The sequence below is a fragment of the Palaemon carinicauda genome, chromosome 37 (assembly GCF_036898095.1).
Source record: "Palaemon carinicauda isolate YSFRI2023 chromosome 37, ASM3689809v2, whole genome shotgun sequence".
Classification (NCBI taxonomy): domain Eukaryota; kingdom Metazoa; phylum Arthropoda; class Malacostraca; order Decapoda; family Palaemonidae; genus Palaemon; species Palaemon carinicauda.
Genome location: NC_090761.1, coordinates 51,261,539 through 51,280,142, shown reverse-complemented (window position 1 = coordinate 51,280,142; position 18,604 = coordinate 51,261,539). Strand labels below are relative to the sequence as shown.

At 33.7% G+C, this 18,604-nt stretch overlaps 2 protein-coding genes across 2 annotated transcripts in view; one reads left to right on the top strand and one right to left on the bottom strand.

The window, feature by feature from the left end:
* Src42A (Tyrosine-protein kinase Src42A) overlaps positions 1-7,614 on the top strand; it is an 84,353-nt gene extending 76,739 nt beyond the window's left edge. Inside the window, exons 8-9 of the mRNA XM_068361207.1 lie at positions 478-634; positions 874-7,614. Of these exons, the coding sequence (XP_068217308.1) occupies positions 478-634; positions 874-1,085 (369 nt within the window). The 3' untranslated portion in view covers positions 1,086-7,614. The remainder of the gene's footprint in view (positions 1-477; positions 635-873) is intronic.
* A 7,033-nt stretch (positions 7,615-14,647) lies between these two features.
* LOC137629313 (uncharacterized) lies at positions 14,648-15,728 on the bottom strand. The gene has a single exon (XM_068360570.1). It carries the CDS (start codon positions 15,722-15,724, stop codon positions 14,648-14,650), a length of 1,077 nt encoding a protein of 358 aa, XP_068216671.1. The 5' UTR covers positions 15,725-15,728.
* Between the last annotated feature and the right edge of the window lie 2,876 nt (positions 15,729-18,604).

Genomic DNA, 18,604 nt, shown 5'->3' with positions numbered 1-18,604 from the left:
ACATTGATGGAAACTGTATGATCTTTTTTTATTGAAAAAGTTTCTACTTAAATTGAAATTTTCTGGTATTTACATAAATCTGTTCTGCAATACTGCCCAGACTGAAATGTTGCCAAGGTTTTTCCTGATAATAGTGATTAAAAAGTTTTTTTTTATTATTATTAAATTAAAACTTTTCTAACATTACCTGTGAGAATTCAGAATATCTCAGGTCTGGTAACAATAACTGATACATTAATTAAAAATAATAATTAAAAGATTTTTTATTGTTTTTTTAAAGAATTACTGCTCATAATTGAGAACTTTGCCAATACATATGTGCTGCTCAATAAGTCATAATTAGGCAAATCATGGATTACTGTAATTTTGTTGCCAAAGTTAGTAAGAGGTAATTATTTGAGTGATGCTTAGGATTGATTTTTTTTAACCTATGGTTTTTGTCCAGTGAAATGTATTTTCACCCATATTTTTCCACAGGAGGATGAATATGAAGCTAGGGTTGGAGCCCGCTTCCCTATCAAGTGGACAGCACCAGAAGCTGCCAATTATTCCAAATTCTCAATAAAAAGTGATGTTTGGTCATTTGGCATTCTTCTGACTGAACTTATCACATACGGACGTATACCTTACCCAGGTAAGAATTCAGTTAATTCAGTATGCCTGTCAAAACTTCTAAAGAAAGGAAAATTAAGAATCTTAAATTTAAATCAAAAGTTTCTTGTAATTCTGAAATTTATCTATTTTATATAATCATGTTTTTTTTTTCTTTTTTATCATGTTACCTATGAAAAGATTCCAATGATAGTAAATTTTATCTTGACAAGTATTGTTATTAAATCAAAGTTCTGTAACTAAACCTTCCATTTTTAAAAGGTATGACAAATGCCGAGGTGTTACATCAAGTTGAACACGGCTACCGCATGCCACCGCCTCCAGGTTGTCCTCCCGCCTTATATGATATCATGGTAGAATGTTGGCACAAGGATCCAATGAAGAGACCTACATTTGAAACACTGACTTGGAAGCTGGAGGACTTCTTCACCCTAGAAGGGTCGGAGTACAAAGAGGCGGCTGTGGCTTACTGACCTTCAGCCATGAAGCCTCGCTCCGGGGGCTGCAATGACATGGAACTATATCCAGCATTTACCTAGGTGATGAATTTTCTCCTCTACATACTTTTTAGTCAACAATGTGAGGGAGAAACAAGAAAATAAGGCTTTCTATTTGACAGATGACAAGACACCTGTACTGTACTACAATTTTCAGTACCAATGTAGTTTGCAGACAGGTACAAGTGCCAGAGGTCATTTCCAACTGAAAAAATTTTATATTTTCTGATAAACTTGGAACAAATGTTTCTCAAGATCAAATACAGAAGGTTTTTAAAAGACTTGCCCTCTTTCTGTGTGTTCATTGCATCATAGTGTATTTTCACCATAGCTACAGTGGCAATAGTTATGAGAAACGGGAGTAATGTACATTTCAAACAATTAATGCCTTCAATAATTGTTATCCATTGTAAGATATGCATATCTGGTTTAATATCATTGGTCAGATATGAGTTTTAGGCTATCAGATTACCACATTGTGTAATGGGAATGAAAAATGATTTTACAAGCCTTGTGAATTAAGAACACTTAAATGAAAACTGTAGGTAATAAGAACATCTATGTAGTTTACTGTGTTCTTTTACAAGTTGAGCTTAAGAAAATGATGTATAGAAATATGAATTGTTTGGCCACAATGGTTTCACTTTTATTAAACTTGTGTGGAAAAATTAGTTCACCTACCCAATCTTGTGTAAAAGTCCTAAGAGACAGTACTGTACTATATTTTGTATGATTTTAACAGTTCTGTGGTGACTGTTGAGTCAATGTCAGGCTTTAATTTAACAGTAAGACTGAAATTGTGGGAAGATATTTAGGCAGTTTATTTTCAAGGATATAGTTGAAACTTTCTGACATGAAAATTGTAATGTAGATAAAAGTAACAATATCTGTGCAGACAGAATTCTAAAGGTGTCATTTTCGTATGATGGTAATGTATTTACTCAACCTTTTAATGCTCAACTATGGAATGCACCAGGAAGATTTTATGGGGTTAGTATGCAGTGATAGGATTAAAGAAGAAGGATAAGGAATAAGAAAATGTAATGCATGAATTGGATTTCCTGTGGTGTGAATGCTTTTCAAGTCTAAAACTTTCATGTAGTGTAGAACTTCTATATTCTTTGGCAGTATTGTACAAACTCTTACTCTTAAATCTGTATGAATACAGTATTCATTTGTGTTGATTTTTGAAGGGAGGAAATATTTCAAATCAAAGAATAGTTAGAAAAACATCCTATGGGAGATTTTATGGAATTTGGCATTCACTTAGATTTTTTTTCATATCTTTATACTTTGCGTCCATCTAATATTAGGCCTAACAGCGCATATTAGCTGCCACTCGCTTCCATTTAAAGCTATTTTCGTTAACTTGGGAATTTCATGAGTCCAGTTACATCAATATCAGATTTTATTTAGAAGACTTAATGTACCTGATGTTAGATGGGATAATTAGGATAAAAGCTGTCAGTTGCATTATTTCCTACGATGTCTTGCATTGTGACAGATGGTTCACACCAACTAGTCTTGAGCCCTTCTGCCTTTATATCTGATGTAAGAATCTAATACAGCGTCATCATCTCAAGATGGAAAGAATGTAAATGTAAACAAATGATCTGATTACTTTTTATTTATTAAGATTATAGCTAGCAATCCATTAGAATGATTTATTGTTACTTAAATCTAAATCAAAGCAAATGCAGTAACTATTTTATTCCTAAAACCTAATTGTCGGGTTTGTGTAAAGCTTAATTTTGAGCCCTGAGTTTCCTTCAGGGATTGAAGTGCTGTGATCATTTGAAGTTTCTTCAAACACTGTAACTTACTTGACTTTTGCACAACTCCTTGTCTCACAGCATCTTGGTGATGCAATTAAATCTACCTCCTATTGCTTTGACTGTCACTTGTGTGATGCCTCGGTTCTGAAGAACTAATTTAGTGGTTTCCTATCGAACATGTATTGCTTTTAGTTTCCTCTCATGTAACAGCACTGTCTACTTGCATTTTTCAATACTGTATTCCCTCGTCACAGCTGATGCCACTAAATTTGTCTTTGTTATTTGGGGTATTCTAAACTGAAACGCCCTTATTTATCATGAGATTTGACTGGGTGTAAGTATACCATAGTTGCTCAAGTGTAACTTGCTTAATCCCATTTCAACCATTAACCGAAGGTTTTTGTAGGAAATGTATGTCAGTGTCAATGTCATTGAAAACTGCTTTCCTGCTTTTTAATTGAGAAAAAAAAATTGAGTCATGGGAACCCAAAGAAAAAATGTGTTCTCATGTTGAAAAACCTAAGGAAATCATTCATCATCATCATCATTACTCTAATTTTCATCACATTATTAATGATTTGGGAAAAGTGAACTTGATTCTGTGGCAAGTTTTGTCCTGGATGTGTTTTATTTGTATTTTGTCTTGCATGAACTTTTATAGAGGGTGCATTGCATACAGAGCAACATAATTAAACTATCTTATGATTATTGCACTTGAGCAAGAATGGTAAGCGGAGAGGTGATGAGTGAAAGCAAGCTAGTATTAAACTGAATTTTTCAATGGCAGTGGTCACTAATGGTGGTATTTGATTTTACACAAGTCCATGAAGTATTATTGTTGATGTAGTTTCCAACCAGTGTAGAGAGAGTCTTGGTAGCTATATAGCATTACTTTATAAGTAAAAACAATTTTGTGATGGATCTCAAAAATTGATAGATCAGGTAAAATGCAAATCATATGTTTTAAATCTGTTTATTGGGTATATGTTTAGATATATTCAGGATATTTTTCATGTTATTCATCATACCTTAAAACAAGTACCAAATAGGGAGCATTGATATACAACAGCAAAAACATCCAGGCGTTGGAATTATTATTACGGTAAATACCTATATTGTTTTCCTTGTAGTTGACAAATATGACCAACTGCTGTATTTAAGTGGCAGCTCCAATCATGTTTTCTTTTGGAAAATGTTCAATACTTCATATGAGCCTCAGAATTTACCTTTTAAGTGCATTTTGTTTCCAACTCGTATGTTCATTAGTTGCCTGTGTATGTAATTGCCCGTACTTTTGTTTGTTTATAAGGTGTATACATTGCAGCTTAATGTATCAGCTATATACCCTTCATAATGGGTATAAATGCCTGCATGATGTTTAGGAATAAATCGACGAAATATTGTTCAGCTTTGTGGCAGCAGCAAAATATGTAAATTTGTATATCTTGTATAGAGTTTAGTGCATTTGTTATGGTAGTGGACTGTGCAAGACACTCAGCTAATGTAAACTTTGAGGTAAGTACTTTCTCTGTATGCAGTTCTTAAACCGTTGGGAAAATGTCTTCTCTGTATAATTTCAGTTCTTTTAGCCCTAAACTGCCAAGTCAATCCCTTGAATTTAGTAAGTTATCTACCTGACTGATGTTCATGATGATTCAGTATGAAGTACGTGTTGAAGTATGTTAAAGCATTTCTTCATTGCACTGTCAATTAGTGAATACAGTAGTTAGTTTAGGGGATTATTTTTTTATGCCTTTTAAAATTTTAGAAGTTTGTACCAATGTCACTTTTTGTGGTACTGAGAGAAAATTTCCTTGCTATTGTGCTGGTTTGTTCTCATAGTTTTCCTTCCTTGTGTTTGTGTTGTTTTAGTAGTAAGATTTTTTTTTAAATCATAAGTTGAGTAAAGAGAATTTAATTCATAAGATTTTGGTATTTATTGTTGCAGAAAGCGTAATATATTTATATGGAAGGTGCTGTAAAAAAAAAAAGCTGGCATCTTATTATAAGTTGCTATGATTAAACATAGTTTTTAATATTGATGATTTACTATCTTATGGAGGAAGGCCAGTGCAATACTTTATATAAAAATTTTACTTGTTAGAAATATCTTTTTCCCCATGTTATGTACTGTATTGCCAACTTCTCCAGACATTAACACTTAAAAGTTGTAATTGATGTTTAAAATTCTTAAAACTTTCATCACCAGAATTTGGGGTTGATTATTATTTCATTCATTTTGTGTCAAACTTGTTTGCCTCCTCTTTTATTCCTCTGAGAATTGATTGAAAAATCATATAGTAACTATCGAGTACTGTTCTTATTTGAGTGATTTTCTTCATTTTATTATTTGAATGAGGTAAAGCTCTTCTATACCAAGCAATATGTTTCCTCACCAGTTAAGCAATAGTGAAGGAAAGTATCTCTCCTAACTTTAGTGTTATTGCTAATTATATTCCATAGTTTATTCCCATTTTTCAGATGCTTCTTGGAACAGCATACAGATGAATTTTCTGTATAGTATTCAACTAATTTAGGAGTTAATAAGTAGATCTTTGTGGCATAAAAATATAAATATATATATTTTTTCTTAATTGAGAATGAAATTTATACAAATTTGATATAAGAACCAAGGTTAACATCTAAGTTTTATTATAAATAGGCAAGTTTTCCCCCTTTTAAAAGGTAACCCTAACAGCAATTACTTTTCAGATACTCGAATCAGATGAATGTGCCACTAAAATTACCTTATAGTTCCAGAAAGTGTCTTATTTGCATATGCTGTGTGTCATTTGCAAAAAATGTGTTCTTTCTTTGCTACTGAACTATAGAAATGTGTTCATTTTGCATTACTGGACTGCTTTAGGTGTTAACAGTAACCCCCAGGGATCCAACTTTAATTACTGATAATCTGATAGAGGTCAAATTTTTGTTACTGGGTGAGAGATACACTCCACTTTTGAAATACACACACTAAGCATTCATACAAAAAAAAAAAAGGTTGTCAAGTTTAGTGAATAGAAAAAGGCAAATTTGAGTGATGCAAGAATGGAACTGGATAATTTATATTTAAGGATGTAATGGAAGAAGTATTAAGATTATTAAGTGGATTTGCATCGGACTGATGGGATTACAAGAAAAGGTTTAAAGAGAATTTCGTAAAAGAATATTTGTTCTTTTTTGTAAGGGACAGGTTGAGCATTGAATCAAGAATTTTAGGGGCACAACTTTACTTCAGATACTGTGGATATTTTATGGTAGATATTAAAAGGGGACGCAGGATAGGTAACAAGGTTAAAGTGTAATAGGGGGAGAGAAAGCAATTTTTGACAAGATAATGTGCGAATGAATTGTCATGAAATTTGTGAGAGAGGTTTACAAGATGTGAGAGAATGCTGTGTGTAGTGTACATTGCCTCAGAAAAGTTTGGTAGAAATTAACAGTATTCATGTTGAAGGGAATATAAGCTATTTGATGTTTTTGTGATAAAATGTAAGCCAGAGTTGTCTGGTTGGAAATGCAAGTGAAAGGAGCGTTGTGTTATGGCTTCATTTTGGCTTAGTGTTAATTTGGTATACATTTTGAGAAAGAGAATGAGGTGCTTTGTGAAGTTTGTGAGAAAATATTGTAATTATAATGGAGTATTGAGTGGTTAGTGATTGCATATCATAATGTTCTACGGTGATACTGAAAAGAAGTTGAAGAGATGTGAAAATTAAGTGTATATGTTTGGTTGTGTGTTTCAGTGTGCAATGGATTTGAATCTTTGATATTTAATGCAAAAGTTCTTTCTTGGTTTTTTTCAGGGTGTTTATAACATTTTGACAAAAGAATAAAAGTCCTTAGAAGATAGACCACTTTTAAGAGCTGTAGGTAGTGAAGATTGAACACTACCTTGTCACAAGTATTCAGTTGAGATGAAGTCGGGTTCATTAATGTGAAAAATAAAGTGCCTATGGCATTTTCTATTTTTCTTTGTCATCATTTTTTAGGAATTAGACTTCTGGGGCTTTGCCAAGGTATCTGTCGTTCAGTATCAAGGTCCGTGGTATAGGCATCAGTCACATCAGGGAATAGTATCCACTAAAGGCAACTTAATATTTCAAGAATTTGCTGTTGGAATTATATATATGTGTGTGTGCATGCATGAGTGTGGTTGTTTTTCCCCCCATTAAATAGTTGCCATTATGAAAAGGTGCAATTAGGAAGCAAATTGTGTGCAAATCAGTTGTATATATGGTTAGGTAAACTGAATACAATGCAATTCCAGTGTTGATAACAAAATATACCTTCGCAATGTTCTATGCGTTAGTGGAGTCTATTCTCTTGAAAAGAATATTCCTTTATTTTTTCCAACCCTTTTGCCTCTATATACCTAGAAATAGATCTTAGCATGTCGAGCATTATAGTTTTTTGTTTGCAATATTTACTATATAAACATCTCTGTGAAGGGGTTACCATATCTACTTAATATGGGAAGAATCTTTGGCAAAGCTTCACAATGCATCTGTGTATAGAGATAACTGATATTTTAGGAATTGGTAAGATAAGTGTACATTACCTGAGGAGTGTGGTTCTTTTGTACGAATTGAAAATATGAAGGTAGTCACTCATTCTTTGTAATGTAATTTTATAAGTCATTGTTATTTTTTTTATTACTATTTAGTCCTTAAATTGTAAGGATTGATATGAAATGTTAGCATTTGATATTGTATAAATTATGAAAAATCCATCTCTTTCTCTTAACCTTTTCCCACAAATAACACGGGTCATTGCACAGTACGAGTAGATATCATTCTTACAGAATGTCGGTTCACTTTCCCATGCTTTAGATTACCATAAGATCATTTCTAGTACAAGGTATGTTTACATTTTTATTTAAAAAGTTATGCATTGAAGACTACCGTTGGATGACCAGAATAAAAATGTCTAAGTTGGAGTTTGTGTACATAAATTCACAGCACTGTGAATAATGCACAGTTTACATATACATCAATTGTTTGAAGCAATACCCTGTACAGTATTGTGTTATGCACCTCTGTTCATATATGATATTTTGACTGCTTAACAGTAATAATATTTGCACGGTTAAATATGCAATATTGTTTAAAGAAAGCAGTTTCTTTATCAGACCAGACAAGTCTTTGAAGAATAGTGTTGATAAGTTAAACCCACAATATTATTTCAAAGGATAAGCATTATTGAAAAGTACCATATCACAAATTCATTGTAGTATTTATCTTTTAAACCTGGCCAGTATTATGTTATCAAGTCAAATTAAATGTTATAGATACTACACCATATAAAAACTCGTTACCTTTGAATAGAAAAAAAGTCACCATGCACATTTGATGATTTGTAAATACACTCCTTCAAGGAGATGAAATTTTTTTTTTTTATTCTAAACAGGTATCCAAGTACAATGCCCTGAATTTCAGGAGAACTGATTATAAAGGAGGCTTTATAACGTTTATTACAGAGGAGTTGAATAAAATGTATGCTGTACATCTCCCTGTATAGAAGTTTACCGTTTTGGATTGCTTCAATATTTCAATCTACATGTAGAAAGTATTGGACAATGTCCTTGAAGGAAGATTGTCAACCTTTGACGCAGTCTTTCCAATTTTAATGTTTTGATATGTTTGTAGACAGCCCTCTTACAATGATTATTTAGCTTGATTTTCTCCTTAAATTACTTTTATAACTGGTTTTTCTCATTCTGGCTTAAAAGATAACACCAGCACTTTGCCATCATATATAAGCCTTCTAGAGAAGCCTATCAATAATTGGTCTGAAATGCATAATCCACTCAGATGATGTTGTCTTTTATATTTACTGGTATGAGTACTGTCTTTTATATTTACTGGTAAGAGTGCTGTTTAGTGTCCATCACTAAAGAAGACATGCATTACTTTTTGTTCAGTAAAGTGTCTTTTAGACAAGTAACTATACTGTGTAGATACTGTACTGTGTATTGTATATACAGTTATGTGTACTGTATATAGAGTTTGGACCTCTTATCCACAGACTCTCAAACTTTGGATTTACTTATCTGTGGTTTAATTGACCAATAATTAGTAGGGATTTTTATTGATACTGTAAAGTAGAATGTAGAGTATACTGAAGTTATACTTCTGAAGACAGATTACTATCCATTCTCCTTGAGGCAAAGGAGACTGCCCTCACGCCCTGTGATTTCATATAAAGATATGGAAAAATGCTATCTAATGTTATCAAAAGCATTTAAAAAAGGAGAGAGATTTTAATATTAACATCTCTAGTATAAGATTGTAATGTACTGTACATTGCTTTGTTGTAGTGTATTATATATTGTATATGAATAAATGCAGTACATACTGTATATAAAGTGTCATGGAAATATTGTAATAACTCTACGAGACAAAAAGAGCAACATAGCTATGAGAGCAAACTAAAGTAGAGTAAGCTCTAACATATAAGAAAAAGAAATAGGGAAGACATGTAATGAGAATGATAGAAAAAAAAATGGTCATTAGGAAAAACAGAATGGGTGTAGAGATTGCAAAACATGCAGGGGAAGGAAGAGAAGACTATGGATTGACGAGCTACTAATATTTAAGGCCTTTGTTCTGCAATGAACTAGTAATTGATGATGGTATATATATATATATATATATATATATATATACATATATATATATATATATATATATATATATATATATACAGAACCTTACTAAAGCCTTAGAACTTGAAGCTATAATTATAAATCAAAGAGCTATGGAAAGAATAGTAAGGGGGATATCACTATGAAACAAGAAGAGCAAAATAGAGTACAGAATATTCTAAGTAAAAAAAAAAAAAATATGTTCATGGCCAATAATAAGAATAACGGATGGAGAAGAAGAATAACAATGGGTCCCTATAAATTCCAAACGAAGCAGTGGAAGGAAGAGAGACGACTGATTGACGAGCTAAGAAAAGTTGTTGGCATAGACTGGCATAGAAAGACTATAAACAGAAGTGATTGAAGGACATACCTGAGGCATTTGTCCTGCAGTGGAGTAGCAACTGCTGTTGATTTTGTGTATATATATATATATATATATATATATATATATATATATATATATATATATATATATAGTATATATATATATATATAGAGAGAGAGAGAGAGAGAGAGAGAGAGAGAGAGAGAGCACTTTTGGCCAAGTTCATCATTTTGGAGAGCCACTTGTCCCCTCAAGACGCTAATGCCACCCTCAATATTTGGTTTGCCCCATAGCCTTTGAAATAATAACAATAAAAGACAATTTAAGGTATGCATATGTGTTTGGGGATGGTCTTTGGTTGAAAGGACCAAGTTTTGTACCGGTGAGCTTGAGTTTGTCAGTTTTAGCTTGCCAGTAATGTCTGAAATAGGGCGAGGTAGAGCATTACCTAATTTGGCATAGATGTCTCTGTTTTTCATAAGTTTTAACAGAAAAAAATGCTCCTAGCCATTAGCCGAAAAGGTTAACTGAAGGAGAATTCTATAGGCCTAATCAATTGATTAAAGGAAATATTCTTACTACGCGAGAATCAAATTAACATGACTACTGAACTATGAACTGATGCATAGTCATTATTGTTGAAAATATAGACTACATATGATTGTCATTCGTCAACCAGTAGCCCATAAATCCATTTATTTGCCCAATAATTTTATGTCGTGAAATAGGACAACCAATGAACATTTTAACTGCCTTGGTATATATACTCTGGTCTACCATCATGAATAGATCATATACACACCAAAGCGGACTTTTTTCCAGATGTTATGCAATCTAATTGTTCTGAATTTGAAAAAGTACAGGACCCGGAAAAAGAAAGACAATTAACCTCATTCTGATTAGCAAATAGATGTAATCATGTAATGGCTACTTCAGTACTTCGTCAACATCAGGATGGTCGCCGAGAGCAAAAAGTAAGTAGCTTCAAGTTTATTATTATTAGAATAGTTCAACTTATTCTTTACTCATATATATATATATATATATATATATATATATATATATATATATACCACCTATTTGCTGTATTAGGTCAATAATACAGTTCTTATAAGGCTTCAAAATATTTTTTTTCGGGCTTATATCGTCTTCTTGTCCCAGCTGATAAAATTACCTCAATGGCTCAATCTCCTTTCTCACATGCCTATCCCAACATTGTGTGGCTAGAACCCCAGGGGATTAATACCACATTTAGATTTTTTATTTCAAAAGTCAGATAAAAAATTCGGGAAATTAAATAACATTCTAAACCAAAGTGTATTGATGGCTGGCAAATAGATTTATTTAAAGATGCAGAGTTACTTTATTTGGTAAAAGGGTATTTTAGAAAACTTTAGTGGGACCTCATCGATTGGTATGATATGAACAATCAAAACGTACGAAGATCCACACTACGGTATATGCTGTATTGAAGTGAGTGGTTAGTTTGTTGTGTTGTGTAGGTTAACTCCATTTTCGCTATTGCTAAGTGTTCGTGTGCATTTTATTTGTTGTGTTGACGCTTATGCACCCGTGAGGATCCGTCTTTTTACCGAATTGAACAAAATTCTGGCCTTCATGCACTTTAAACAAAATTTTATCGAGATTTCAAAAGTGCATCCCTACCACCATACATAAGCTGGGCATATTTAGGACTCCTGATTAGGCTACTTTGTAAGTATTGAAATCTATCAAAGATTTAAGTATCTCTCTCTCTCTCTCTCTCTCTCTCTCTCTCTCTCTCTCTCTCTCTCTCTCTCTCTCTCTCCTCTCTCAGTAGTAATTGAGTAGTTAAACTTCCACAGCATTTGTAGGTATCGCTTATTCTTTAAACCGCCGACAAATCAACACAAAATTGCACCGATTTCACTAGTTCGATAGTGAATCGTCTCAACTGAAATTGATCTTTTGGAACTTATGGAATTATTGCAGTCTGTATGAAACACATTTTTATATGCACATATATATAAACCTTCAGAGATCCTTAGAAAATATTCCATGTCAATTATTAAATCTTGAAACACCCGGAGAATGGGGATCTTTAGATTTTTCTTGATAGATCCCTTATACTGTATTCGGTAATATTGATACCAATTGGGAGCTGTACTATTCAAACTCGAGGCTGCAACATGAAAGACTTTAAAATCAACATTTGAAATAACCCCATGAGTAGTACTACATTTCAACTTAATCCAAGGGCAATCTTAATGAAACTCCTGACTAGTATAGTGGTAACGTAAACGTTTGCCATAGCATTTGCATGGCGGTAGATCCATCCCCGCTTGGAGCCGTGTGTTTAAACGGTTTACTGGGGAGGCCACTGTTGTAGTTGGGTACTACAGTGGGAGCTTGGGCTTGGCCGTCTGATGATCTGGGAAACTGGAACCGATACATTTAACCTTTAAAATTTATAATTGGCTAAGTTGTATTTATTGTGAATGTTAATAGTTGCAGTACCCCCCCCTCTAATATATTAATAACAATTGCAAATGTTGCCTCAAAACTAAATAGAGATTTTTCATCAAAATTAATAATCCTGACTTTTATCAAGAAGTCTGTAATAAGCAGTTTTTGATGTTGGTATGAATCATAATTAGAGATCAGCAATTACTAGAGTAGAGATACCGTAACGAAGTGAAATGGTTTGTGTATTGGCATGGTTAACAAAGCTGTAGTGCCACCCATACTAGGTTAGTTTACTGTGAACGATCAAAATAAAATTTCCCACCATTACCAACCCACAGTGCCCAGCGTGGTGACAAAAACTCTCCAAACCCCAGACATGGATAAGGACCTGTCTGAGGCCTTTGTTCTGCAGTGGTCCAGAAACGGCTGCATTTGTTTTATATAATACTAGGTATGCAGTTAATTCTAAAATCCTGTTTTCTCCATCATAAGGCTCAAGTATTCTAGAAGTTTTATTCCAGCTGTGACCAGGTTGTGGAATGATCTTCCTAATATGGTAGTTGAATCGGGGATCTCCAAACTTTCAAACTTGCAGTGAATGTTTTTTTTTTTTTTAATGTCGAACAGACTGTCATAAGTATCTCTCTAGTTTATATATATGATAATATATTTTAATGTTACTGTTTTTAGATATTTTATTTTAATTGTTCATTGCTTCTCTTGAAAGTTTTTTAACTTTCTTAGATCCTTTCCTTACTGGGCTATTTTCCCTGTTGGAGCCCGTGGGGTTTAGCATATCCTACTTTTTTCAGATTTGTTATCAATAATGATAATAATAATAGTAATAATGATAATATATTTTTTCTTGTTTTGAGTTTAACCCCAAAATCCCTTTTAACCAGAATGTAGCAGTTTGCGTCCATAAGTCCAAAGGCTTCAGACAAAATCGGAATGGACTTTATACCATAATAGCTTGTTAACTTTTGGAATAGTCAACACTGAGATTTCTTAAGACGCCGAGATTTCTTAAGATGAAGAAAGAAACATAAAGCAATATACATTCTTAAATACTGAAATTGTTTAGAATTTTAAGTTAATTTGTCATGTATAACTGAATTCAAGTGTAATTCTTAAGTTCAAATTCAAATTCAAATTCAAAAAATTTATTGACAAAAAGTGGTCAAAAGGAGCTGGTAGTCTTGCTAGACAGCCCACTCTATCTTTAATTTACATAAATTATCTTTAATATACATAAATGAACAAAAGCTAAATACAAAGGTAAAACCTAGTAATAATTTACATGACCCAAAAAATACAATTAGTAACAGTTTTTACAACTGAAAACACCTACATGAATAATTTCACATTTACCCAAAGTACATTAGCACAAACCTTATATATTTATTTCACAGACTGAAATAACATATAAATTAATCATAGTTATAATTTGATAAAGCAATGACAATTACGATTCTGGGCCCGACGGTGCGAGCCGACAACAAGACCACGAAGAGGCCAGCCTCCCAAAATCGTCCAGGACTCAAGAAAATATGCACACACTTGACAAATTCATCACAAAAACAATCATTCAACAAGGAAACGACACCAAAACCCGCCGCAACAAAAACGGACCCGCCGCGATGCCAAACACCACGACTCCAAAGGCGAAGGTGCGCTCGACCTGCTACCTCGCGCCACAGAAATCGCGTGTATTTGGAACCACGAGGAGTCCCTGTTATAATAAATTTGAAAGCTACATTACACATTACAAAATAACCAAAACATTTTTTACATAAAATACATTTTACAGACCGTTTTCACATAAAAGGAGAACTATTATTTAATGTACAGAGAACAACCACTTCCATTTCAAATTCCATATTACTGCAGCAAACACAAAACATTATACAAATAAAAAGTAATATAGTAACTTCACAATTTTAGTACCTTATATCAGTTTTTTTAAATTTATTTGCAATATTCTTGTACAAATTATTATTAATGAAAAAACACACCATTTGTTCAAAATTATCATCAAGATTCCTAAATTCTGCCAAAGAACTACATTCCATAATGTAATGTTGCAGTGTGCGCGAGTTTGCAGCATCACATAATTTACAAGGGATACCCTCTCCACTCTTATATTCCCAATAGTATTTATAGCCTAGTTTAAGTCTCATAACAATTCCATCATATTTAGCTGAAGACTTTCCATAAGTAAAACGTGTATTGTTACTTACATAATCATAATGAGACATACTGTTACTGCCGTTACTCATGATTGCCCTAGCAATCTCAATATTCCAACCTTCCCTTACTCTTGCCATGTGTGACTTTATTTTCCTCATACTAAAGTGGCGTAATCTATAGATTCTTTATTGCACCCCTGTTTTGCTAATTCATCAGCAACATCGTTAAAATATATACCACAATGTGAGGGTATCCAGACGAATTTTACACTGTATCCTGACCCTTTTATGACAGAAATGTACTCGTTGCATTTGGTAACTATTTCCTCATCTGAAGGTAATTTGGCATTTAAAGCCAAAAGAGCACTCTGACTGTCAACAAAACATATTATAGATTTTTCTTTATGCATTCCAAATTTCAAACACTCATATATGGCAAACAGCTCAGCAGTGGTAGATGAGCTATGATCGCCAATACGCTTAGATATTCTCTCCTCTGTACTATAACCAAATTCAAAAAATTCTCTAATTACAACACCAAGACCAGCTCGACATCCGGTAACAGAACCATCACAATAAGCATGAATCGCCGTATCCTTTGGGTATCGAGATATCTTTTCCAAAAACAGCTGTTTAAGTTCAAGGGGATTGCTGTCCCTTTTTCTCAAATCAAGTTGCTCTATACTTATATCTACTTTCTCAGTAATCCAAGGTTTTATTAGACGTGAACTTGGCAAAGGTACACAGAAATCAAAAACATTATAGTCATTCAATATTTTACAAAGCTTTCGTGAATATTCATTCAGTGTGAAGAATCCTGGAACGCCTTTCACATATCTATTTATAATAATTTTGAAATGCCTATCATTCTGTCTAATCAGTCTTATAATTGAGGAGACTGCCAGCTCTCTTATTCTTTGAGTAACACGCGGGAAATTCAGCTCCATTCGCATTATTTCAATCCTTGCAGTTCTAGGGCAACCTAATATTACCCTCATAGCTTCGTTTTGCAACAATTCCAAGGGGCGAAGATCTTTATCTGAAAAACTACATAAGACTGGAGCCGAGTAGTCTATGATACTTCTAATAGTGGCAAGATATACAGACCTTAATATTGGAATACCAACACCGTTACCACGATTTGACAAAACACGTAATGGCTTAAGCCGAGATGTACAGATGTTCTTCACATAGGTAATTTGATCCATTATTTTACCAAAACCAATATACATACCCTAATATTTATAAATTGTTACTCTTTCTAGTTTTACTCCATTCAGCCAGAATTCTTTATCACTTACTATTCGTGATTGATATTTTGTCTTACTCTCATTTACCACAAGACCTAAAGATATACAAAGATCTGACATTTCAGTCAACACGATACTCAAAGTCTCCTCTGATTTGCATTGTATGAGAATGTCATCCGCATAAATGATTACTTGTGAATTTCCATGAAATTTATAACTTGCAATTTCGTCCATCAATATATTAAAAATCATGGGGCTAAGCACACCCCCTTGTGGAGTACCAAGTTCAAAATACTTTTCAGTGGACTCGTAACCCTGAAACATAACAGTTCCCCTTCTGTTACTCAAATATTGTGAAATCCACATCAGTAGCTTGCCCTTTATACCCTTTTTAACAAGACACTCCAATATTACATCCTTATTGGCTTTATCAAAGGCTCCCTTTAAATCTAAAAACATTCTACAGTTGACACCAGCAGTACTAAGGCTTTTTAATACGCAATCAGAGGTACTCTTGTTCCTCAAAAAACCATAAAGATTCGGAGAAAGGAGCCCGTCAACTTTATACAACAACCTATTTAAAACCATACGTTCCATAGTTTTTGATAAACAAGAAGTCAATGAGATAGGTCTGTAATCATTATTTCCCTTAGGTACAGGTATCATGAGGGCAATTGTCCATTTAATAGGTAAGCGACCATTACTGTATGATAAATTGAACAATGCTAAAAGAGGACTGTCCACCATTGCTATAAGACAGTTTATAATATCGTATGTTATGCCATCTTTACCTGGAGCTGTTGACTTCCCCTTCTTAACACTATTCAACATTTCATCCCTGGTGAAAGGAATACAGGTGTCATCCATTAAGTTCTTCTGCATACAAACTAGTCTACGTCTTTGTTTCTGTAACTTCCTAAAGCTTTCCTGTATATCTCGAGGTAGAGAATCTAAGTTCGACGCATACGACCATTTGGCGGCTAATGCCTCTGCTTTTTCTCTGGCATTAGGATGTGCATTTGTCTTTCTTTTTACCCCCCTTACTTTATTGACACCATCCCAAATTTGACGTAGGGATTTTGAAAATGAGATGTCGCGTAAAAAACCTTCCCAATACTTACTTCTAACCTCTTGCCTCTTTTTTGTAGCATGTTCAGCCACTGTAACCATTGTTTCTCTGGATTGCATATTCTGGTCTTTAGACCATTCCCTATGGCATTTTCGTAGCAACTTGTTCCAGCCTTTCACTATTTTGTCATTATGATACCTAGGTTTATGATTACTGGCAGAATTAGGTTTTTTCTGTGGTTTGTAAAGTATAGATTCTATTACTGCTAGCAGATCCTCAAGGAAAACATTTTCATCCTCAATACCTAGCAGTTTATACTCTTTGTACCAGTCACTTACTTTTTCTATAAAATCATCTTTCTGCCTGTCATGCAATACGTATCTAGTTCCATTGTTAATAAGTGAAATCTTTTCTAAATAAAAACTAATTCTAAGAGCAAAATGATCACTTAGTAAAGTGGTTACAACAGAGAAATCTGTCTGTACTCCAGGCATGTTGAAAAGTATAGCATAATCAAGCCTGCCTCCTCTAACATGTGTTGCTTCACAATTACCAAGTACAGACGCATTTTCAACCGAATCTAAAAATCTATTTAAAATAATCCCATTGTGATTTCGGGAGCAACTACCAAGAGCACTATGTCTAGCATTTAAATCACCAAGTAATACACAATCCTCAGAAAAAATTACATCAGGTAGGTCCTCAATAGCCAAAGAATCCGCATGTACATAAATATTAACGATATATATTTCTGCATCTTTAAGCGCTACTTTAATAGCCAAACACTCAGTACCATTGACTTTACTAGCAAAGTAATACGAAGCTGGAATATTATTTTTTATGTAAATAGTTAAACCTCTGCAATTCGTGGACTCATTAGCTTGTAATTCAAAATGATTGTAACCGTTAATTTGGAGTGAGGAAACATTTCTACCTACTTCCTGCAAAGCTATTATATCAACGTTTGTAGACTGAGTATAGGCATGCAAATCAGTAATTCGTTTTCTTAAACTATTTATATTCCAGGATATAATATGGAGTTTATGTGCCATTTTGAGAAATACTCTTTCTTAACTTGTTTGCAGAATGAAGAATATTCATTTTTAGCTGATTGGTTGGACTTTCCATATACTCGGTTATCGAATCAAGAATGATTGTAAAATCTCCGACCACATTTTCCACATAATCTGGCTTATTAGCTGACAAACCAGCCTCGCATGTAACTGTGCTTTCACCACTATTGTCATGTACCTCTGCAACCACAACATTTTGAGTCACCCTTTCATTAACAACCACCTTTTTATTTTGCAAATATATACTATTCATAGTATTCTTAATAGCTAACACTGCCTGTTTCAGTTCTGCTATCTCTTTACGAAACTCCGAGATAAAGTTATTATAATGAAATTGAGTCTCCTCAGGGGATTTATTCTTGACCAAAATTTGGTTTTGCTGTTCCATACGCTTTTCCCAGAAATTTTCACTAGCCACTGGAACCCGAGTATTAATAACACCAGAACTATCACTTCTTAGATTTCCATTATTTGAACGATCACTTTTGGGCATTCGGGGACACACTCTAGAGCTAGCATTATGAGCACCTCCACAATTGCAGCACTTTGGTTCAATTTTTCCCTTTTCTTTGATTTTGTCACCACACACCTTCGACTCGTGCGACTTACCACAAAATCGACAGCGATGGTCATTCAGGCACTTCCAGGCCATATGACCCCACCTGCAACACTTATAACACATGACAGGGTTGTCAATGAACACTGCAACACGTTTATAAC

Bases quoted from the DNA above. Each gene is read 5' to 3' on its own strand.
- LOC137629313 (XM_068360570.1), bottom strand. From the start codon at position 15,724: ATGTATATTGGTTTTGGTAAAATAATGGATCAAATTACCTATGTGAAG.